The 23,090-nt window shown below is 45.9% G+C and overlaps 2 protein-coding genes across 2 annotated transcripts in view; one reads left to right on the top strand and one right to left on the bottom strand.

Moving 5' to 3' along the window:
• Positions 1 to 1,069, bottom strand: part of GRAMD4 (GRAM domain containing 4) — a 72,961-nt gene extending 71,892 nt beyond the window's left edge. The window contains exon 1 of the mRNA XM_030238673.2: positions 812 to 1,069. Coding sequence (XP_030094533.2) covers positions 812 to 840 — 29 coding nt within the window. The 5' untranslated portion in view covers positions 841 to 1,069. The remainder of the gene's footprint in view (positions 1 to 811) is intronic.
• On the top strand, positions 557 to 21,907 carry LOC103813501 (histone H2B 5-like). Its single transcript, XM_030238675.2, has 2 exons — positions 557 to 684; positions 15,608 to 21,907. The coding sequence occupies exon 2, from the start codon at positions 15,637 to 15,639 to the stop codon at positions 16,015 to 16,017; it is 381 nt and encodes a 126-aa protein (XP_030094535.1). The 5' UTR covers positions 557 to 684; positions 15,608 to 15,636; the 3' UTR covers positions 16,018 to 21,907.
• The last annotated feature ends 1,183 nt before the right edge of the window (positions 21,908 to 23,090 follow it).

The raw sequence follows: 23,090 nt of genomic DNA, 5'->3' as shown, positions 1-23,090 counted from the left end.
AATCGGATGCCACCCAGCTGCCACCCCGGCCGGGGGCGGGAGGAGGCAAAGGAGGGTGTGACGCAGCTCTCGCTGCTGCTCCCTCGCCAAGGGAGATCCCTGCACGCAGCCGGGGAACACCGCCGAGCCAGCCAAGGGCCGGGAGCGCGGCTCTGCCAGCGACAGCCACCGGCAGCCACCACACGGGCCCCAAGACAGCAGCTGGGGAGCCCGGATAGGTCGGGCTGCGTGTGCACACAAGGATGTGACCTTTACCGGGTTCACCGCCGCCCCATGCGCTGTGTTTACTACAGCCGGTGCCTTCTGGCTGGTGGCGGCGATGCCACCGCCTGTCCCCGCAGCCCAGGGCGGCTCCTCCGTGCCGGAGGGGCGCGGGGAGGAGACGAGGGCCACTGCTCCGCCCGGGAAGCGGGGAAAGAGCAGCCGGACACCCCCTGCGCGCACGGGGACAGCCGTGCCGCAACCGCCCGGACAGCCGGGCCACCGGCCGAGACCTCCGTTGGCTCCCCCGCAACCTCCCGGTCCGCCCCTTCCCCCCAGCCCCGGGAGAGCCGAACAAAAGGGAACGGAGGGACCAAAGGACAGCAACGTCCTCCCAAGGGTCCCCGTCCGGGGGTGGCGAGAGACACCGCGCCCCGCACGCGACCCTGCCCCAGGGAGGTGGCGCTAGGCTAGTAGGTAAAGGTATGGACACACACACAAAAAACTATTATTATTATTATTATTATTATTATTATTATTATTATTATTATTGTTATTATTATTGTTATTATTATTATTATGCCTCCGAGACGGCCAGCGAGGCACTCACCCTGCTCGAAAATCGGAGCAAACTCTCATTCACGCTCCCCGCCGTGCCCAGGCCGCCGGAGCCAGGCGACGCCCCGAGAGCCGCCGGCCGCTGCGCTGAGCGGGGCCGGGCGCGGCCGGGGCCGGGCGCGCCCGCTCAGCCCGGACAAAGCGCGGCGCTGCTGCGGGCGAGGCGGCAGCAGGTGCCCGTCCGCCGCCGCGGCCGTGCCGAGCGCCCCGCGCAGCCGCCGCCGTCGCAGCGCCCGAGCCGCTCGCCGGGGCCGCGCTGCGCGCCCGCCCCGCCCCCGGCGGCCCCGCGGCGGGAGCCCGCAGAGGCGGGGGCGGGCGGAGCCGGCGGGCGGGCTATGGGCGGTGCGGCACGGCCCGGGCCGCAGCGGCGGCGGCGCACAGCGAGGCGCCCCGCCGGTCGCAGCCTGGTCGGGACCGGAGGCGGGTCCCGGTCCCGCGGCCCACCCGGCTCGGCCGCCGCCGGATCTGCGCGGAGCGGCAGCCTGCAGCCCCCCAGCCCCGCCGCCCGCACCTGCCCCGCGCCACGCCGGCGCCTGGAGCTCGCCTGCGGAGGAGTCCAGACGCCCAGCAGGCAAGACCCTCCCCTGCGCTGGCTGCCTGCGGTGCGGCAGCGGTGGGCACCGCACGCCGCAGTGTCCGCAGCAGGGCTGCGCTGCCCGGGCTTGCGGGCTGCCGCACCGCCGTACCGCGATGCGGTGTGCGGCCAGCCCTACCCTGCCCTGCCTTGTGCCCGACCCTGAGACCCGCAGAGTCGGGGCTTCGTCGTTCTCCGCGCTTGGCGAGTGCACCGAAACGGTGTCAGCCTTGCCAGTGCTATGTTGCGGTGGTGGGAATCGTATCGCCGGAGCTCAGTGCGCTCCGGTTAACCGGGGGCTGAAGGCGAAGCCTGGGCCGGGGCACGGCCGTGTCAGGGCTGGGGGCCGCAGCCGGGCGCTGCCTGCGGTGGGCCAGCGGTGCCCACGGGCCGGGCTGCAGCCTGACCGCACACTTGCTGAGGAGCCCGGGCCCCCGGGGAAGGAGGGGACTATCCTGTGTACAGACCCCCACTGTGACAACACTCTGTGAGGTTCTTAATTATGTAGTGAGTGTATAGGGCTGTAAACCATTGCTCATGCACTGTTTGTTGTGTTTTGTCTTGCTTGTGGTTAACCCTGATCTTTCTTCCATAGCGTAAAAAATGCAGGGTGTATATGCCATAGGAAACCCTTTTATTTCTCATTCCCCTCACCTCCAGTCTCACGAGTTTGGTGATGCAGGGGCTGCCCAACCGAGTGGCTGCTGTGCCAGCATAAGCAATATTGTACAATTTTGTAATAGATTTGTCTACCTCAGCATGTGCCTCTAGCGCAGTGGAGATGAGGTGGGGTTTGCTGTGCGGCGTCCTCCAGCGAGCCCCTGGAGAGGGTGGCCCTGTCTCCACTGCTTACCTCCAGCACATTTGTCCCTTTGCAGGGTGGTGATTGATGGCATGTCCTGTGCTCACCAGCATCCTTGTATTTCACGTCATCTCATGCCCTTTGCATGCTGCCTTTGTAACTCTTTCATTTTTTGATATCAAGAATTTATGAATCAAAAGGTGGGGGAGTGTGGAGGCTGAGTCAGATCGTGAAAAAGGAAAGCCAAATGAGAGTGTGCAATTGCATATCACATTTACAAACATGGTTTCATTCATCTCCATATGTTGCTCCTGTTACTACTAATAAAGCTCTGGTTTCTCAGACTAGAGCTACCCTGTGAACACTGATCTTCCTGGCGTTTTTTCTCTATAGCCTCCATAGTATTTGTGTTACAATATGTTATTTTCCTGATTATGTTTTCATTATGTTGAACAGGTTAATAACAGAAAGAATTTGATAATATGAATGTACTTCCCACACACTCCCTCTCCCTCTTGTTCCTATTATTTGATGTTCAAAGGAGTGACAGTTTGTTTACAGGCAGCAAATTCTTTCCCTCTCTACTGGGTAAATTTCCTAATTATAATAACAAAAAAAAAAAAAAAAAAAAGCTTTTTTTCCTGAGTGCTTACCCCTCCTTCCTTCCTCTTTCTTTCCTCATTTTACTAAAGATAGCCAAATCCAGCCTGGTGATTTTGGAGCTGCAGGAAATTTACCTTTGTCTACTGAAAGATTTCTACAGAAGCGTCTATAGGCAAAAGGAGCCAGAGACAAAGGTCTACTTTGAGCAGAATGGTGTCTGTGGTTTACTTCCCCAGCAGGGAGGTACAACTGTAGAGTAATTAATCCAGCGCTGAGAGAGAAGGAAGAATGATTGTAGGGGGAAGGAGGTTTTTTCCAACTATCAGATGTGAGATTTAAGCAGCAATTTCAATGACCTTTGTGATTTCTGTTTCAGACAAAAGGCGGCAACCTAGTACAAGGGTATAATTATCTTGTCCCAGCGTCGTCCTTTGTTCCCCTTGGTTTAGCCTGTCACTTCCTAGGGTTTCTCTCTGTCCCTTGTTGGGACAGCAGCACCTCTCACCTGTGACTCTGAGAAGTGCTGCGCTAGCAGGTGATTTTTTTTTTCCTGCTGCTCATTTCCCATCTCTGCTGTGCAAGGTCTTTTTCTCTTCTTGCAGCCCTTCTTATGAGTTTCTCTTTTCTGTGTCTTATTTATACTTAAGTATTTTTGCCTTACCAAACATTGTACTCATTGCTTCATCTTTCTCTTCTGTTTTTTTGTCCACTCATGTATTTTCTCTCATTTTTGTTCCCTTTCTTATATCTTCTTCTTAGATCTCTTTTTTTCCCCTCTGTGTCATTCTTTTTAAATCCTCTCCTTCTCTCTCTCTCCCTTCTGACATCTCACTTCCGTCCACTGCCTAACTCTACCTTCCTCTGGACATTTCTTCTCCAAGCTGTTGCTTTGGTCATTGTCCTTTTCCTCCCTTACATTTACATATATTTTACTTTAATATTATGTATATATATGTGTACATATATTTCCACTCCACATCTTTCACTTTTCAGCTGAAAACAAGAAATTAGTCATGCTGATAGTCTGATCCTATTTCATCCCTTTCTTAGCACCTGTAATACACTGCTCCTGCTCATCCTTATGGGTCTACCTGTGTATTGGGTAGAATAAAGAATTAAGCATGTGGGAAATGTTCCTAAATTCAGATGTGTACTTGAGAAAGCATCTTGCTCTGGCTGCACTGTGAACAGAGCAGATGTTGTGCTCCCACTGACAGTACCAGAGGAGGACTTTAAGTCCCTTGAGCTCAGGAACCTAATGACATTCTTTTTATATTTCTCTATGTCAGGGTTTTTTTGTTTTTTGTTGGTTTTTTTTTGTTGTTGTTGTTTGGGGTTTTTTTGTTTGTTTTTTTTTGGTTTTTTTTTTTTTTTTTTGTTAAATAAAAATACTTAAATTTTAAGTGAGGGACACTGCCATATCTTTGAAATATCCCTTGGATGTTGGACTGACCCAAAATAAGACCTCACAAAATGTTTTTCTTTCTTCCCTCCAATTGTTTTATGCATTTTTTAAGCCAATTTTGTGCAGCTGTTGGAAGAAATAGCTGCACAAAAGTGGCTTAACAAATGCAAAAAGTGGAGAAATGCTTTCTCCTCAGCAGAGCTAAGCTCTTCCTCTGAAGAGGGTTCTGTGTGGGGTGAGACTGGGATTTCAGCTTGTCAGCTTCCTTTTTTCTGGAGCCAGAGGGAGAGGAGAGAGCTGTAACTGCAGGATGATATGCATGGGGTGGGAGATGGAAGAATAGATGCATAATCCAAAAATGCTACATTAACCTCAGAGGGTGGGGGGAAGAGCTGTTTAATAATTCTTCCCTTGACTGTCACTGACTACAAACCCCATCATTGAGGATTAAGGGCAATTGTTAGATTTTGCTATTTAGATAGGAGTTTTTAAAAATATAATTTATTATTTAAACTACTTTTTTTGTTCAAAGAGCTTACTACTAACTGGCTGGAATGAAAACAGCTCCATCCCACGGATCCACCTCCGCTTTCTGGCAGCTTACCTGACTCATAAAGAGAGTGGGGGGTTTTATATGCCACCTACATCAGCTCAACATTTTCCTTTGTGGTGAGACTTAATCACCACCCTTGTCATATTATTTCATCGACCTTTTTGGAGTAGGAATTCTTTACCTTTCAAACCAGCCTTAAAACTTCCTATAAAAATTGGGTGAGGGTTTTTTTCCTGAATTTGGTGAAAGTACATAGGTGATCCAATGCAGGAAGGTTTTCTGTGTTATTTTTTAAAAGATAACCTTTACCTGAGGACCAAGGAAGAGAGACTGTGTCACCTTGAAATCAATCAAAGTTGAAATCCATCAGCTGAAGGTAGAGGACCATCCCCCATGTAATCACTGCTGGTGGTGTGTGCTTAGGGGGAAACTGTGGGCTCTTCGCCACAATGGTCAAGGATGTGACTGGGCAAAGTTTGTCAGAGACAGTGCCTGTATTAGACAGAATCAGGAAAGACAGACATGCCTTTGGGCACATCATATCTCTCCTTACAACCTGTTCCTTCCAACCTGTTTGTATAACCTCTGTGACTGTCTCTTGTGGGGAGAGAGATCATATGAAATAGACTGATATTTGTCAAGCAGAAAGTACTGCATGAGAGAAGACTGCAAGGTGGAAATGAAAACAGAACACAGGTGGCAATGCAATAGGTAGTGTGTACGGGAAGCAATGGAAGAAGGGGTAGGAGAATAGAACCACCCCAGGTTGTTGGGAGTTACAAAAAGGACGTGAGTTACACTAGAAACCTGGGGCAGAAAGCATGTGACATTTTTCCTGAAAGTCTTGAAATGACATAGGGGAAGGGCATAAAGGAAGGTATTCTGGAGCTCAGCACCTAAAGATAAAATCTAGTGTGAAGAGAGGCCAGGGAAAGCATTTGGTAAGAGACTCCTCATTTCTCTGTCACAAAGGCAAGTAGAAGCAAGGAACAGGAAGGAAAGGGGAAAATGGAAAGGACTGAAGTGAACCATTGGTAAATATCAAAGAAGGAAGCATAGGGAAGGGAAGCTGCTTCCACATTGACAGAAAGGCAGAAGTCCTCAGGAGGACCTGGAAATTGACTGAATGACAAGTGGGGTTCTACAAGATGGGAAACAGAGAACATCCTGTTAGGAAGGAGCTGTCTGGCCATACCTAATATAAATATAGGCTGGTTTTGTTCTTGATGTGTTTGTCTTAAAATGCACTGCAAGTGCAGCAGCTCTGCCCTGAAGATATGGAGGCTGCAGTTGTCTGGACCTTCCAGTACCACCCTCCTCTTTCTTGCATGCCAGAATTAACCCCATATTATCTCCTCTCCTGCACTCTGGGTCCTCAGCCCAGCTCCAGTCATCCTCCTTATTGACTGCAGCTGCCTGATAACTGGGACACAACTCAAGAAAAGGACTTAGCAGTCACCTGCAAAGATGTGCTTCTGGAAGCAGAGGCACCAAAGAGCTCTGTGTTGGGAGTGTGCTGGGAGAGGCACCAGCAGGGAGGGAGAAGAGCAAAGGGTGAGCACTTCATCTGAGGAAGAAACAGCTTGTTGGACTAAAGCAGTGGGGAAACTAAGGGCATGGAAAGCTCAGGAGGAAAATGAATGTGGGAGGATGGAGCTAAGGATGGCTAAAAATAACAGTCTTGTACAGCTAACATGGCACTCCTCTGGCATTTTAAACCTGCTGCCTTTCTGAGTTTTGAAAAGTATGCTTTACATTTAATTGTTCCAATTGCTACTGACCATCCAGGACCACTGTCATTTTGTCCAGCAGCCCCCATTTTCTTCACTGCTGGTCTAGGGGTTGCAGCCAAGTCTTCGGCATATTGCTCTTTGCATCCTTGCCTGATTTAAATATTGGTGTATCCCCAATTATACCTTGATTTCTTTGGAGGGGAGGTGGTGTTTTTTAGCTTGCATCTGCACAGTGACTAGCACTCTAAATTAATGCAATAATGATGCTGTCACAAATTAGAGGTAAATCAAAACACTGTTCACAAGCAATTTGTACAGTGTGGAATTTGGGCATGGGCTAACTTGACAGCCATTTCTTTTAAAGTTTCTGGAGAGCTGCCAGTTTTTCAACTCTGTGGCTGTTCAAAGTACTGTGTTAGTCTCTGTACAAATACCACATATGAGACAGGACCAAGTGGCAGCAGACCTGCTGGGGCTTTGAACCTCCTGGCACTTGTAATGGATGTGAGAAAAAAAAGGAAGGAACAATAAATAAAAGAATAAAGGAAAGAGAAGTACAAAGTGAAGGACATCTGTGCATTCTGATAACAATTCTTCAGTAGCACAGCCCCACAGAACAATGTTGCCTGGTTAATGTAGAGCAGTTACTTGCTATGCTTTAGCCATTTCCTAGAATTTTTATAATATCAAGTTTTGTCTCTGAAATATGGGAGGAATGAATTTTTGTCTTTCTCCCCTCCTCCCTTGCCTTTATCCTCCCAGTTCCAAATAAGGATGTAAGTGAGGTTCCCGTTCATCTCCAGTGTAAATTTATTCATGAACATTATAAAACTGTTTATTGTCAGTTCTTGTTTCAGAGTTTACTTTTGCCTTCAGTAACTCTTGTGTCTTTAGTGCTTGCCCCCATCTGTTTCTGGAGAAAAGCCAGCTTGCCTCTTCAGGGGAGCTTTGCCAGACCTGGTTGTCCAAGCCCTGCTTCTCTCCTCTCCTTCCACCTAACAGACTCTTCATTTTCTGTTTCCTACAGAAGATGACCTCTAATGCTCAGAGGACTCTCTGCCTGTGATAATGTGATCTGGTGGGAGCAGCAGAAAAAATGTCAGTAGTCTTGGATCGTGTTCCCAATCCGGTTATTGAATGATGTGAGATCTGGGGAAGGACATTTATCTTTGTTTCCCTGCAGGCTCCAGTAATAGTCACACATCTCTGTTTTACAGTAAAATTGCTTTTATCATGCCAAATTAATTATTAATACATACATTACAGTATTTTCAGTATCCTGTAGAAATGAAATCAGATGCTGTGCCACTTGCTGTCCTTTAGCTTGTGGCATGGCATGCAATCCTTTTGGATATCCTGTCTGGTACCCCACCTTCTGTGTTTATAGTCTGTGTTCCCAGGCTTTACCACCATTAGAAAGCAGCTTTCACATATCCCTGACTTTTTTGATTGCATGCTTTCTGCTATTTTTTCTGAAACCATTTTCAGGACTTGCTGAAATGTGAGTAATGTAGCTGGGAAGGGATGATTGAAGTGAGAGACTCATTTAGAAGGAATGTTGGTCATGATTGATTTCAGCTGCACACATCATGCCCTTGCCTGACATTTCTCCCCATGTAGGGGGAGACTTGGTGGTGGTGAGGTCCAGGTCTGTTGAGCATACATACCTTAGACCCATATAGATACCTTGAAGGTTGTTAAAAGGTTTTGCTGGGTTTATTTTATCCATGGCATTGAGAATATGTGGTAACTACACAGGTACATCACCATGTTGTGATGTACCTATCACAACACTCATAAACCCCTTAATGACCTTGGTCTGGTATTCAGCCTAATATGGGCACATAGCTTTCCACTTCAGCATGGGTTTATGTCCAAATTATTGTTCTCAGACAGTATGGCTTGGCCAAAGTACACATTTTGGGGTACAATCCCAGCTTTTGTTTCTTTTTGCTACACCAATTATCCATGGTGCTGGAAAAGGGTTACAGGAGCCTGCCAAAGCCTGGGTGTGGGGTGTGTAGGAGGAAGAGATGCTGCATGTGTCTGCATTGGTTCCCACCTAACTCCAACTCCTACCTTAACTCAGAGCAGCTCTCATTTCTTGGTGAAGCTTCTTCTCCCTCTTCCACCCACTCTCTCCCTACGGCCTGCAGGTATTGGGCTGTAGCTTCTCTCCTATTTTTGGCTGAATGGCTGAATTAGCACATTTTTAATGGATGCCTTTTTCAGCACTTATGGAAATAGTCTAGAATTTTGATAATTCTCCATTACTCTATAAAATGCATAAAAATAGTTTGCTCAAATGTGATAGCAGTTCTTCAGGCTTATTGTCATTACTAGTTTAGAGACCATGGTTCCACTGAAGGAGTTATTTAGATATTGCAACCTTAGTGAGGTTTTTCTCTCCTCCTTTTCCAGAGAAATTGAAATTATGTGGATAAAGAGCAACTGATTTTCATTTTTGATACAGCACAGAGCAATTTGTTTCAAATCTGGAGTTTTTATTTTCAATAGCATAGAGTCATGGAATAAGTAAAGCACCTTTCTTCCATTGGTATTACAGACCCCGGTCATCTATGATTTTGGTTCTCACACCAATCTCCACTAGTCTGTACTTTGCAAACCACCAAAAAGACACATAGAGCTTGTGGTGCTTGTGAGCAGTGGAGCTGCTGGGATGTTTTGCCCCTTCTGCCCAGCAGGATTGTCCCAGGTTAGCTGGACATCATCTGCCCTTACATGGTTAGCAGGCTCTGACCTCTCCCTATCTCCAGAGTAGTTTTGCTGAGTTAGTCTGAGGATGGGAGCTAAACCCTGCAATTGGACATGGGGTTGCTGCTGGCTCCTAGTGGGTCCAGTTGAGTTGAAGTGGATATGAAGGGAAAAGAAGGCTGTTGCTTGAGGAAGGGATTCATGGCAGCAGCAGAAAATCCTGATGATTCTAAAACTTGGAGAGGAAGCTCATGCTGCAGTTTATGTGTGAGGTTTTGAGTTATTGATAAAAGGAAGGAAGTGAGCCTGCTTGTGTTCTCTGTTGGGCTTCCTGAGGATGGTTGTGATGATACAGAATCACTGAATGGTCCAAGTTGGAAGGGACCCACAAGGATCATCACATCTAACTCCTGCAGGTTTCTCTGAAACCCTGACCCTCTGTGGGAAAGCTGACTGGAGTGTAATTGTAGCAGGTGCTGGTACTGGCTGTACCCGACATACATCTAACAGGCATGGATACACAGAAATCATTCTCCTTTTTGTATTTATTGGATACTTGCTCATGCAGGTAGATCAGAGCTATCCCAAAGCAGGTATGCAATGAGAACTCTTACAAAGAACAGATAATAAAGCTTTTTTAAGTACTCCTTTATTAACAGTAACAAAACCTTGATAGAATATAAAGTCTGGTTTTTGTGAAGTAATGAGCCTTTTGGATTCCAGTGGAAATCAATGTCAGCTGTTGGTGCTAAGCATCTCTAAACATTTCACATGTGCTTTCAGACCTGTGTTAAATCCCCATTGACTTCAGAACACCCTTTAAATCAGCATAAGGACTGCAGTATTTAGTCTTCTGACAGTCATTCTTCTTGCAACATTTCTCTCTATTGCTCTTCTTGACTCACGGGTAAGATTTTATATTCTTTAAAATTTTAAGGTATCTTCTCTGCAGAGAGCTCTGATGTAGGGTCCTGCTCCTTACTTTGTAGGTAATAATACAAAATCTCTGATTGATACCCCTACAGCCCTGAGACATACTTGCAACTTGGACAGAAGTAGCACAAAAAATTACACCTGTTACTGGTGATTAAAAATGTGCTTTCTAAAAATCTTAAATTGAAATTGCAGAAAAGAACAGAAAAGATTCCTGTAGTATTCTGTAGAGAACTCCCAAGCAATGGGTTAACACAAGCAAGAGAAGTATCAGTCAAAGAGCTCGGACACAGTGCTCTGTTCTGCTTGTATTTGTTCTAAGGAAATCTGAAAATCTACGTGAGCATCATGGGTCTGTGTCAGGGACTGAGTTTGAAGCATTTCCTTCTTTGACAGTGAGTAGAGGTCATCTCTAATTTTAGCCTATAGTCACAGTCCTCTGCTCACTAGAAAACTGCATGTGTATGTCCAACTTTGAAAGGTAGCCATTTAAATGAAAAATGAAACAGGAACAGAGATATAAAGTGCAGCAGAGCATGTGGAACTGAGGATGGGGTCTTGGTGCTGTTACTGGATTACTTGGGAGGAAACCTAGGATCTCAAAACTGTTTTCTGTACCCCTTCACCACTGGAAGAAGTGAGGCATTTCAGATTAGTTTACCTTATTCTAGGAAATTCTCCTCCTCCTTACTGCAAAGCAAATATTACCTCATCATCACATGCTAGACAACATACCAAGGGAAAAATTCTTTTCAGACCAAAATACAACTATCAGTTTTTGCACGAGGCAACATCACCAATGTCTCACAATGACTCATCATGCTTCTGATCTGCTTTGTACCTGAGGCAGAGCTTGCTACCAGATAATCACAAGCATTGTTTGTTTTCTCAACTATGACTATATAATGACACCTGACAGATGAACAAGTTCTTGTATTATAGTAGATGGCCGTACATAATAAAAGGATGAGGATTTGCAGTTTGCAGAAATTCTCTTTTCCAATAACAGTCATTTGTTGACACATTGTAATTTGTAAACTATATTTACCAGATCTCACAAGCATTTCAGAGCAGGTGAATCCATTAAAAAGCCTTTTCCTTTCGGTGGAAACATGCCCTAATTTTTTACCCTTTGTGCTTCAAAGAAAATTAAACAAAAAGCAGCAGCAAATTTCATTTAGTATTTCTTGGCATGCAGGAATAAAGCCAAGCATCCTCTCTTTTAGTAGGAGTAGTAGAAAATGAGGAAAAGGGCACTAGTTGGACAGAATGGGCAGAACATTCTTATTTAAGAGACAGAATTATCAGCAGGTGTCTGTTGGTTCTCATTTGCTCTAGGAAGGATTAAAGTAGAACATCAGAAGATTAACAAATAACAAAATTTCAGATGTCCAAAAGATGAGAGCTTGAGTTTTTTCCTTCAAATATTGAATTTGTCACCCAAATCTCCTAAGAACAAAATGCTGATTCTAGAAATGTAACTTTTATGGTTGAATAGGAAATTACGGAAAGGGCATGGGGATATACAGTGGATGCCCCAGAGCTCAGCAAAAAAGCAAGGACAGCTTTCAAAAACAAACAAACAAACAAAAAGTTAAAAGAATCCAAGTGCAGTTTCCAGCCCTGCATGAGGAGAGGTCCAAATGGCCAGCTCACAGTCCACCCACAGTTACCCATGCACACTGCTGGCAGCAGCTTGGCACTGGTCCTACAGACTCAGCAGCAAGGCCAAAAATGAACAAAAATCTTGCAGGAGCTTCCCTGCTTGTCTCTCTCCATTGATATATCAAGCCTGGGGATAAGAGACAGCATCAGGTTCCATGTGGGATTTCTCAGCAGGGCTCCTCTCCCATTTCAAATCTGAGAGGCTGTGGTGATTTGTATCTTTGAATATGTTTTTCCATTCACTTTCCCTTTAATGATGCTGAAGAAAGGAGTGTCAGCACAAAGGAAGATGTATCTGTCACTTGGCACTGCTCTGGATTCTGGCAGCAGTCAGGCTGCTGCTTGGAACTGGCTGGAAAAATTACTGTGGTTGGTTTTGTTGTTGGTTTTCTGAGGAAGGAAAAAACTGCCAGCACTGATAACTGATTTAACTCAGAGCATACAAAGCCGTCAAGAAATAAATGTTCCCAGAGATTTTTCTCAAAAACCTGAAACTTTCCAAATGTGCTGCTTGAAAGTGCTTTCTCTTGCATGGCCATACCCTGCATCCCAGGGACCTCAGTGGCCTGGACCTGGAGATGAACACCATCTCTTCTTAGGAGTCCATGTGGGACTCTTGGGCTGCAGTATCCCATGGGAGATGTCAATCAAGGGAACACAGCTCATAAAGTGTGATCTACCCTTTCAGTCTCCAAAAGTCACAGAATGGATGAGGTTGGAGGTGCCTCTGGTCCAGTCCATGGTCAGAGCAGTGTCAGCCACAGTGGGTTTCTCAGAGCTGTTGTCCAGTTAGATTTTGAGTATCTTCAAGGATGGAGATCCTGCAACCTCTACCCAATGCTTGGTCTACCTCACAGTAGAGAAGTCAGTCATGCTGGCAACACTTCCAAAATAAAAACCAATAATTATTAACCTCTTCAGGTTCTCTCTCCTACTCTCTCTCTTTTTTTTTTTCTTTTTTTTTTTTTTTCTCCTTAAGGAAACAAAGATATGCTACTATTTTTATAAAAATAAATCATTCCTTTAAAGGTCACTTTTTTGTTTTCCTCAACAAACTCTCCACAAGGACACTTTGGGAATAATCCCACTAGTTATGTCTTTGTACCAGAGCAGCACCTGCTGTGGGTTGCATTGCACTGTTGACAGAAGGATTGGTGATACTGTTGACCATTATTAACATTATTTATTTAGCACCTGGCAAATGCACTCAGGCCCTGCCTGCCAGGCACTGCCCAAATAAACCACAAAGAACACAACCTGATTTCAAAGAAGGTCTTATTTACCTGTTAAACAGTGAGCTGCAAAGAAATGGGTGGAGAGAAGCACAAGCTTTTGTGCTGATCTCTGAACTTCAGCATCGTTGCTTCCCCCATTGCAGCCATACGTGGCAGGGGAGTGAGATCTGGGCTGTGCTATCCAAGGGTGTTGGCTGATCAAATGGATGGAGATGTCCTGTACGTGTGACCTGTTCTGGAGCCCTGTGAAATCACTTTGGTGCCTGTTGGGCTCTCTGTTCATTTTTTAAAGCTGCAGTAGAAGTGCACTTAAGAATTAATACTTATTTTAGAAGGGCATACTTTTCAAAATGCTTAAGAAATACCCATTTGCATTTTTCAGTTGTGGTGTTTTTCAGTGAAGAAGTGAGCTCAAAAGAAAAAGGAGCAAGTGCACAGTTATTTCTTCCTGTAGAAAAATAATTTTCCATTAAAAAAGGCATATTTTCAAGTCTACAAACAGAGCAGTAGGGGATTTCTTTTCCCAAGACTGCTTCCCAAATAGAGAAAAAAAAAAAAATGAAGAAAACTTGTGATTCCACCAGAGGGAGAAAATGTTGTGTTTAAGTGGGCAGGTGTCAGTTTTGAAAGATGTCCAGAACTTTTGGGGCAGTCCAGTACTTGCCATTCCAAATGCCACCACTGGGAAGAATGCCGGAAAAAATTAAGAAAGGACATGAGGTTGCATAGTCAAAAACTTATCACATGAAAATCATGTCTTTGGAGAAGGAACTGCTTTTCTTGAGCAGAAACCTGGCTCTAAGGACACTAGTGCTGACTTCAGCTTCTAGACAGGAGGGTGTTTTGGAGGGCTGTGGTGGAGACCTCCCCACTCCACAGCATCCCAAGCAATGCCAGCCTGCCCTTGCAGCTGGGCACAGCCCTACCTCAAGTGCCCAGTGTTGACCCTTGCCCAGTGGCTGCCAGAGCCCAGCCCTGGTGCTTGCTGCAGGTGGGAGGCAGCATCACATGGCTGATTTTGAGCCATGGAGGGGATTTGGAAGCAGGAGCTGGTACCCACTGAGGTGTGGGTGGACACATCAATCCTGCCTCAGGATCAAAGGTGTCTCTTCCCACAGGGAGCAACCGGGAATTTCAGATGGGCTTGTTTGCAGCAGTGCTGCTGCATCTGGCTGTGATTGCAGATGGAGAAATCAGACATCTGACTCACTTTTTTCCAAGGAGGAGAGGCAGGGCTGAGCATGCAGCCATTGCCTTGGCACAGGCACTGTTTAGGTCCTTCTCTGATACTCAGAGTGTGCAGACCATATGTTACATCCCAGCTTTCTCTCTTCTGTTTACTTCTATCCGTTTTCCCATGTGCCATCCGCCCTGAAGCTCTTTTTTCTCTGCTAGTCTCTCTTGGCCAGCAGACTGTAATTCCTGGGCCATCTTCAAAGGAGATGTAGAGCAGGAAAACCCAAGCCCTGGGGTGATGCTGTAAGCTCATCCTCCAGCAAAACCTGGAGGAGCCTTGTCTTTCAAGGGAGCATTTGAAGTGTTCTCTGAAACACAAAACCATTTACCAGGTTGCCACGCAGTTATTCCTCTTGGCCCATGAAGTAAAGCACATATAAATTTGTAGTGTGGGGGAGGCACACAGTTTTTTCATGGGTTTACATACTGTTTTTTTGTTACTGCACTTGTGGATGAGAGCAGTCAGCTGCAGGTTGTGGCTCTACACGTTGTGTCTAATGAAGAAAAACTCAGAGGGAGGGAGGATCAGGCATCTTTGGTGTAAACTGTCCAGCAAAGGCTTGCTCTCTTGAAATCAAAAGTATCAAATAACAGGAAATCCTTTTTTCCATCAACATGTAGCCTGAAAGCACTTTGCTTTTTGATTCCTGTCCACATTTCTGTTTCTTGGCCAGGTGATTCCTGCCACCTCCTCTAAGCTTTTGTACTCTCTGGTATTTTTGACAGCAAATGTGAATACTGATATATTCCTGTAGCTCAGCCAGCTAGCTTAAAACTGTGTTATTTTTTATATTTCACTGGAAAACATGGTGTCATACAATAGCCACAGAAATGCAAGCACCCTCAAAGTAAACTTCTGTCTACATGCAAATAAAAAGGGTTTATTGGAGATTCTAAACCAAAATAATTTTGGTAAAATAATTTTGACCAGTCTCATGTGCCTGCAGTGATACCTTGCAACAGTCTTGGGCCCATTCCAGCAAGATTTGATTTAATCCATGCTGCAGTTAGTGTTTTCTTTGGAACTGCAGTGTTCTTCTCAGTAAGATGTTCAGGCTCCATCTCGTATTCACTGAGTGGATGGCAATTAGGCTTGTGTTCAGAGATGTTGACAAGGCCAGTGTTGTAGGTATTTAAACAGAAAACAACAGAAAGCCATACACAAACCAGAGAACTTGCTGGCAGTTCAGAAGTGCTCTTGCAGGGTCATGGGTTATTTGTCTCAGATTCTGAGCTGTTACTTGCCTCCAACTCAGACTCTCTCATTTTCAGTACAATTATTCTGTAGAAGGTCAAAAAAGAATTAGATTTTTTTTTATGTTCTCTCCAAGCAGCTCCAAGACACAACAAAAGAGCTCTCAGGATGCCAGAGCCAGCAAAGTCAACCTCAGCCCCCAAAAAGGGCTCCAAGAAAGCCGTGACAAAGACCCAGAAGAAGGGTGATAAGAAGCGTCACAAAAGCAGGAAGGAGAGCTACTCCATCTACGTCTACAAGGTGCTGAAGCAGGTCCATCCTGACACGGGCATCTCCTCCAAGGCCATGGGCATCATGAACTCCTTCGTCAATGACATCTTTGAGCGCATTGCTGGGGAAGCCTCCCGCCTGGCGCACTACAACAAGCGCTCCACCATCACCTCCCGGGAGATCCAGACGGCCGTGCGCCTGCTGCTGCCCGGAGAGCTGGCCAAGCACGCCGTGTCCGAGGGCACCAAGGCTGTCACCAAGTACACCAGCTCCAAATAGCTGGATGTCCCCTCTGCAGCAGGACCATCGAGCACGGGGCCCTCCACGCCAGCACAGGTGGGCAGCCATGGTCTGGGTGAATGGTCACAGCTATTATCCACAGCAATCTGCAGCCTGGGGATGGGCAGGAGAAGCTGCCCAGAGGAAGGGGAGACAGCGATCTGGATGTCGGCTGATTTTCATCATCTCTTCAGGATGTGGGAAGGATTTGCCCAGGCTGGTAGTGGAGGCCCCTGCTTTTACATCTCATTCAAAGAACTGACCAGCCATGGTATATCCAGTCTCCTCTGTGCTTAGCAAACATTCACGGTTGGCACTGGGAGGGGGGGACTGGCAGCGGCAGCACAGAGACACCATCACTGAAGTCTTCCCGTTTGACTGCTTTCTCACAGTCATCTGATGTGGGTACTGAAGAGTCAGCGCTGCATCCTCTCTCTCAGAGCCTGAATCCCTCCTGGTGTGCAGTGGCTCAGCCCACCCCGTGCTGGCAGAAGTGGCATCAACAGCTACCAGGCACATATTGATTCAACAGCTATCTGTGCTTGTCAGCCTGTTTTAAAGAGCAAGCCTGGCAAGCAGGCAGATGCCCACGTTGGTTCCAAGCGCTAATCCTCCTCCTTGCTCCTGATGGATGAGCCATGGAGCAGGATGAGGGTGCTGGAGCTGCCCACTGCCTCCCACCTTGTGCTGAGGTGGAGGGATGGACAAGGTGGGATGTTGGGAGTGGGTCTCTATCTTTCCTGGCTGCTGCTTTGCCTGCCTTAGGACTTGCTTTGGCATGCAAGACATTGCTAATTCTGCTGCTTTTCAGAGACATTTCCTGCCTTGATGCTGCCTGGGTGTTCCCTTCCACCATAAGTGTGGGCAAGATGGGGTGGTGCCCATGGGGGTCCCCTCTCCTCTCAGCAATAGGGTGGTGCAGGACAAACAGCACAGATGTTTTGGGCAGGAACTGAGGATTTGGGAAGGCATCTGGTTGAGGGGTGGGAGGAAGCTGGCTCTCCACAGAGATCACTGCAGGCAGCTCGCCTGGCCCTGCCCTCCCTAATTCATTCAGCAATTAGAAAGAAAAAGCAAAACTGGGGGCTGGGTGGATATATAGGGACACTTATCGCAAATATTTAAAAGGTTAAATAGTTTTAAACTACTTCAAATACTCCCCATATCTTTTCAAAGTCTACAGTAAGGTGAGCAATAATAAAATCATGATAAAGCCATAGAGGTTAAGAGAGAAATGTCTTGGTTACAGGTTTATCTTGCCCAGACTGCTGGATAGCAGAAGGGCCTGTGTAGAACTGGTGTGAAGTTGAAGCTTCCTACTCAAACCACAAAATTAGCCAACATTAAAAAAAAAAATCAAAGCCTCTGGTAGGCAGTAACACTCAAATAAAAAATATTCATGTCTAAAATAACAACAGCTTTCTGCAACTTACTCTGAAAATAAAAGGAGCAGCAAGGAGATAGGATCCAAAACTAAGTGCAGATTCTCCCTAAGCTTCAGGACCTTGTTTTTAATTAAAAGGTAAAATCATATCCCAAAATAATAGTCATGCAGTACATTTCTATCTTTCCCCTGTCTTTATCCTCTTTCTTTACACTTTGAGAGTGATTGGGACCTTTGGCAAATTTGTGTTGCTTTTGGAGCTGTAGGACTCTGCAGCTCCAGAAGATTTGCATTGCAGTCATTTTTCCAGCTGGTCTGAGGCACAGCCCTGCTCAGAAGCCTGAGAGCTGCCTGGGGTCTCATGTGGTCTCTGTGCAGGAGTGAAGGTCAGTTTGTTTATGGGCTGCTTACACACCCCTGCTTTGGGTGTGAGCACCCCACACTTGAGAGGGGACTTTCCTCCCACACTCTGCTCAGTGATACCACACAGCTGTGTCTCATAGCCTGGTGCCAGCAGGAATCCCTGCTGACAGCTCTCAGAAGGAACAGAACCCAGCTCCCTGGGTGCCAGCACCCACAAGGAGCAGCTCCCAGCAACAGCACCTGTGTTCAGTGTCAGTGGCATTGGTATCCTGGGTCTCTTGGCCAGGACACTTTGCAGGTGACAGCTTAGTACTTCCTTTTGTTTCCAATCAAATAGTCAAAATCAGATACCAAAGATGAGCATGGACCTGCAGTGAGCCTAGAGCCACCATCCTTGACACCTGTGCCCCAGAAATCCGGGCAGTGGATGATGCACCAGGGGGACTGCTGGGAGTGAAGGGTTGGATGGCATTGCTGGAGCTTTCTTGCTCTGTCCCTATGAGCTGCAGGTCAGCATTCATCCCTGTGGGGAGCTCTCTTGAAGGCAGGAATTCAGAGTGGAATGAACCCTCTCCAGTCCAAGCAGTGTGTTTGAGCCAGGACACACATCTCCCAGGATCACCTGGCACAGCCTCTAAACTCTCACTCTTTTGAGCAGAGTCCCACTTGAGTCTCCATAAGCTGCAAGAAATAGGAAAATAAAATGAGGTGTTGGCCTCACTGAGGGTCTCCTGGGCAGCTCAGGGAGCCAGGAATGAGCTGGGCACTCAGATGGGAGCTGCTCACTCCATACTCATACTCAGAGTACTGGTCCCATTTTCTTCTGTCACTGTTGTCATTCTCCATTTTTGGAGATTGTTTCAGAGAGGGGAGAACCAGTGATTTAAAGCTACAAAAATACTTGAAGTCTTAAAAAAGATTTTTATATTGTCTAAAGCCAAGTGACTGAGACTGCTCATGTCCATCTACTTATAGTTTAGGTTGTCTTTTTATGCATCATTTGCTCTTCACCGTCCTTTTGTATTTTTTTTTTCACTCACTCCCAGCAATGTGAAGCGCAGGATTGAGGAACTGATCCATGTTAAACCTTTTTTACTTTTTTTCCTTTCTTTCAAGTTTTGTTTTAATACTATTCTGGTGGCTGCTCTGTTGTACAGACATTTGTCCCAGCAGAGGGAAGGGATGATCCAGGAAAGGCTGGTATAAGCCAGGACTGACACAGAAAGCATTTGGGAAGTTAATGTACAGGACACCATCCACGGCAGTTAAATGGGAATTAGTTTGAATGTGATAAGCTTGGGCTGAGCCTTAATATTAGAGGCACCAGAAGGTGGTCTAAAAGTTCAAGGATTGATTGTCCTCTAGGTAATCTGAGGTGTGACATACTTCACAGTTTTCTGGTAAGGAGGTTTGCTGCAGAAGATGGATTCTGCACTTCAGGATCAGTGCTTTTAAAGAATACATATTTCCAGCTCTGGAACTGAGAAAATGTTTTAAAACTGAAGATAATATACCAAGCCCCACTGTCCCTACCTGATCCCCTCTGCAGTCCCAAAAGCATCTCTGGGCCATGCCTGTGTTTTGCCAATTAAAGGAAATCAACTACAGATTGAAAGTTGGAAGATGAAAAAGGTAATACAGCCTTGATAGTAACCTCATATTAACCCCAAGGATATAACTGTATTTGTTATTTGTTATTTGTTTTCATGTACAATTTAAAAGATAAAATAAGCTGCTATAGATCTGATTTTCCACCCTGCTTCCCCAGAAGGGCCTAAAGTCCATCTGCCTTTCACAGCAGAGTTCAGCCTATAGAGGAGCTGAGTGTCCCCTGCATAGAGGCTGGCTCCTGCTCAGGACAGATGGGTTTTTAGTCAAGCGTGGGGAAAACAAGCCAAAACCAGTGTGGAGGATGAGTGCCTGTCCTGGACGCAGCTGTGTGCCCCACAAAGGGACACTAAAGAGTCCTGCCCTGTGGAGTTGTGTGGCCTGTGCACCCTTCACTCTGGTGAGAGGCAGCCCTGTGGGTAGCCCCAAGTCCTGCCACCCCTGGAGTAGAGTTTGGCACGGCCTCTGCATAGCCCTGAGCATCTGTTCCATCATAGCATTTCCTGATGGTTCACATCCAGACCAGATTGTTTACAGGCAAAGGAAGAATGGGAACTGAATAATAAAAATCCCTTAGTGACAGAATTTGGAGTTTCCTGGGATCACCACCTGGGGAGCAATCTTTCATGCTTTCTCCATGCATGGTATCTCTTGGGCTTATGTACACAGAGTTTTTCTGACAATAAGTGTTACATCAAGTAATCCATGTTAAATTGCTGCTGGGTTATGACCTTAGTGCTGATTACCTGCTTTCTGTTAAGTGTCTAAATAAAATGTAACTTCCAACCTGTTGGAAGTCAATGGTACCCAGCTGTCAGGGTGTCTTTGCTTCTGCCTTATCACGAGGGTTCCCCAAGCCCTGCATTTCTCTTTCTCCATTTTTCCTCCAGACCTGGGGTGACAGCAACCACCCTTCCAGCAGAGATGGATCCTGACAGAGGGTCAGTCAAAAACCAGAGGAGCCCCTCACTGAAGGGATTTCACAGGCTGCCACTGGAGTCCTCATGGGGTGTCACTCAAGCCAAACATGAGTGCAACATAAACATCTGTTTTTCTCAAGCCCTTCCAATGATCTTGTCCCAGGCAGAGCTGAGCCTGCAATCTGTCCTTGCCACACTCCTGCTTGGGGTGTGCTCTGCCTGGCACCCATCATTTACCCCCAAGCAGGAGCAGTTTGGACTGAACAGTGTGACATTCTGTGGCTGAAGAAGTGTTTTATGCACATTCAGAATTTCTGTTGATCTGAATTAACAATTGCTAGCACGAGGAACATCTTTTCTTGGCCTCTTAGAAGTTTATAGTCAACAGCCATGGGATGAGATGTAGCATCTGCAAACCCCAGAAAGAAAAAGATCTTCCCTTTAAAGAATGATTGGTAAATACACTCCAGTGAAGCACTTACCTGCTGGACATCAGCATCATAATGTGTTCACTGGAGTGGGAAATGCATGTGCCATGCTGGAAAACAAGTTAGGACTTCAGATATGGCATTTAACAGAAATCAGAGCTAAAAATGTTTCTAGTGTCTCTAAAGAAATACAAGCTTAACACAAATGGGAAAAATCAGTATTTAGAGAAAAAAATCCTAACCTATAACTAGCTGATCTGAAGTATTTATTTCCAAGGAAACAAATTTTGCTACTTGCACTGATTTCCATTTTCATACTCCTTTCCAGAGACACACCCACAGTGCACTTTCAAAACAGACCTGACACCAAAGTATCACAAAGACCCAAACCAGGTTATAAAAGGTAGAGCATAACTCTATGGTCATGCTTCTCCAGGATGTTGGGAGATAACTTTTTTTTAAATTATCCAGTTATTATCTAATAATTACTGATTGGTTATTCAAAGACCATTTAAGAGGACTCAGGTGCCAGATGAATGTTGGCAGAACCAAGTAGAAGAACTGAGGAACATCAAAAGAAATTATGAGAGGATGAGGTTTGAATTAAGAGGAGCAGCCCTTCATGCAATGAGTCCTCCTGTAGAGCCTTTGCCAATGGCTGCTGGAGATGCTAGAATTGGCTCAAGGACAAACTACTGAGAGAAAAAGTCTTTAAGTCTTGCTAAACACATAAACTGTGCTGAAAAATATTGTAGGCTGAGAGAATACAGAAAAGAAGTGACTGTATGTGTCTGTCCCACAGTCTATTGCCTGTTCTGTCACAGCCACAGCTGGAAACAGGATTTTGGGTTGGATGCACCAAAGGGCTGGTCTGTACACACATCAACTGTGAAGAGTTTCAGGCAGATCTCTTAGGTCTATGGAGCTTAGAGCTAAGCATGAAAGAAAGTTTTTTACTTCTATTTTCTGTGTGGCTCCTGCACTTGCTTTGATGGTTATGTGGATTCTGTTACCCTGGCTTGCATGAAAGATGTAAGAGATGTTTTGTTTCTAAAGTAGTTAGGGTTAATAAACACAGATGTTGTGAGAATGAGGAATGGAGTTTCTGCTTTCTCTTATAATGGAAAGCTGTTCTCAAAAACATTTCTCATTTTCTCTCTTGAAGCAGTGGATTAAAAAAAAAAATAAAAATGCACCATTTCCTACCTTTTAATGCCCATAATTCTAATTCCATCCTCTGGCAACAAAAAGTCTCTTACAGAAATTCATTCAGGAAAAAAAAGGCTTACAGACTTAACTGTCTTCTAATAAAAGAAGAATATTCCAATAGCAATAGAAATGGGAAGATTGGTAGGAATGAGATGGGAATGGCAATGGGTGTGAGGCACCAGAAGGGACCAAAGGCAGGAGGCTGTAAGTGACTGTGCAAGACTGACAGATGCTGGTGAGAACTCTCTGAGGAGCTTACCAAGATGCCAGCACACACAGTGTGCTGCTGTCTGGAAAGGAAATGAAGGACAGGGAGGGAATCCTGGTAACTCCCAGGGTTGGAGCAGGATGGGCCATGTAGCTGGTACCAGAAAAGGTACAAAAGGCACATCCAGAGCCAGCACATGTCACCAATTCATGAGCAACCCAGGAAATGTGATGCAGACATGAGGGCATCATCCCACATGCTCAAAGCAATTGCAAATTGGCACATATGCCCTGTGTGCTGGTCAGACAGCTTGCATACAGCCATCTCATGAGGGGGCTGCTGCTGTAAAATAACTTTGTCTGCCAATAAGGAGACAAAGTCACCCTCCTCTAGGGGTTTGTGTTCAGTTTGCTACACTGGGGCTGCTCATCAATCTTTAGGGTACATCCAGCCTTAGGGAAGGAAAACTTTCTCATCTGGGCACCGCTCCCATTTATGGTCCATTAAACATCCTTCTAATCAGGTGAGGAAAGCCTTCTTTACACAAAGTACAGCTCTATTTGCCAAGACTCAGAAAAATGTCCAGCACAACTTTTCAAATAAACCAGGAGATGTTTCTGACCTAATCTGCCCCATGGACTCAACACATTCTGGTGAATACAATGCCTGCCTCAGGAAAACTCACTCTGGATGGGAGAGCTGCGAGTGCAGCTGGTACAAGCACCCGGTGCCCAATCTTTGCCTGACACTGCCTGGAAGTAAAAAAAAAAAAAGGAACATAAGTGCTGCACACGGAATTTCACTAAAGCAAAGGAAATGTGAGGGTATTGAAACTTTTTTTTTTGTTGGTAGGCTTTTGGTTTGTTTGGATTGCCATAGTATTCAAGGGGTTCAAGGAAGCCTGGTCTTGCAGGCACAGATGGAAACAGGCTCTTGAACTGCTCCATCCCAAT

This window comes from Serinus canaria, chromosome 1A (assembly GCF_022539315.1).
Source record: "Serinus canaria isolate serCan28SL12 chromosome 1A, serCan2020, whole genome shotgun sequence".
Lineage (NCBI taxonomy): Eukaryota > Metazoa > Chordata > Aves > Passeriformes > Fringillidae > Serinus > Serinus canaria.
This window is presented reverse-complemented; position numbering and strand designations above follow the sequence as displayed.

What these genes read in the sequence shown, in the direction of transcription:
- LOC103813501 (XM_030238675.2), top strand. Translation starts at nt 15,637, where the DNA reads ATGCCAGAGCCAGCAAAGTCAACCTCAGCCCCCAAAAAGGGCTCCAAG.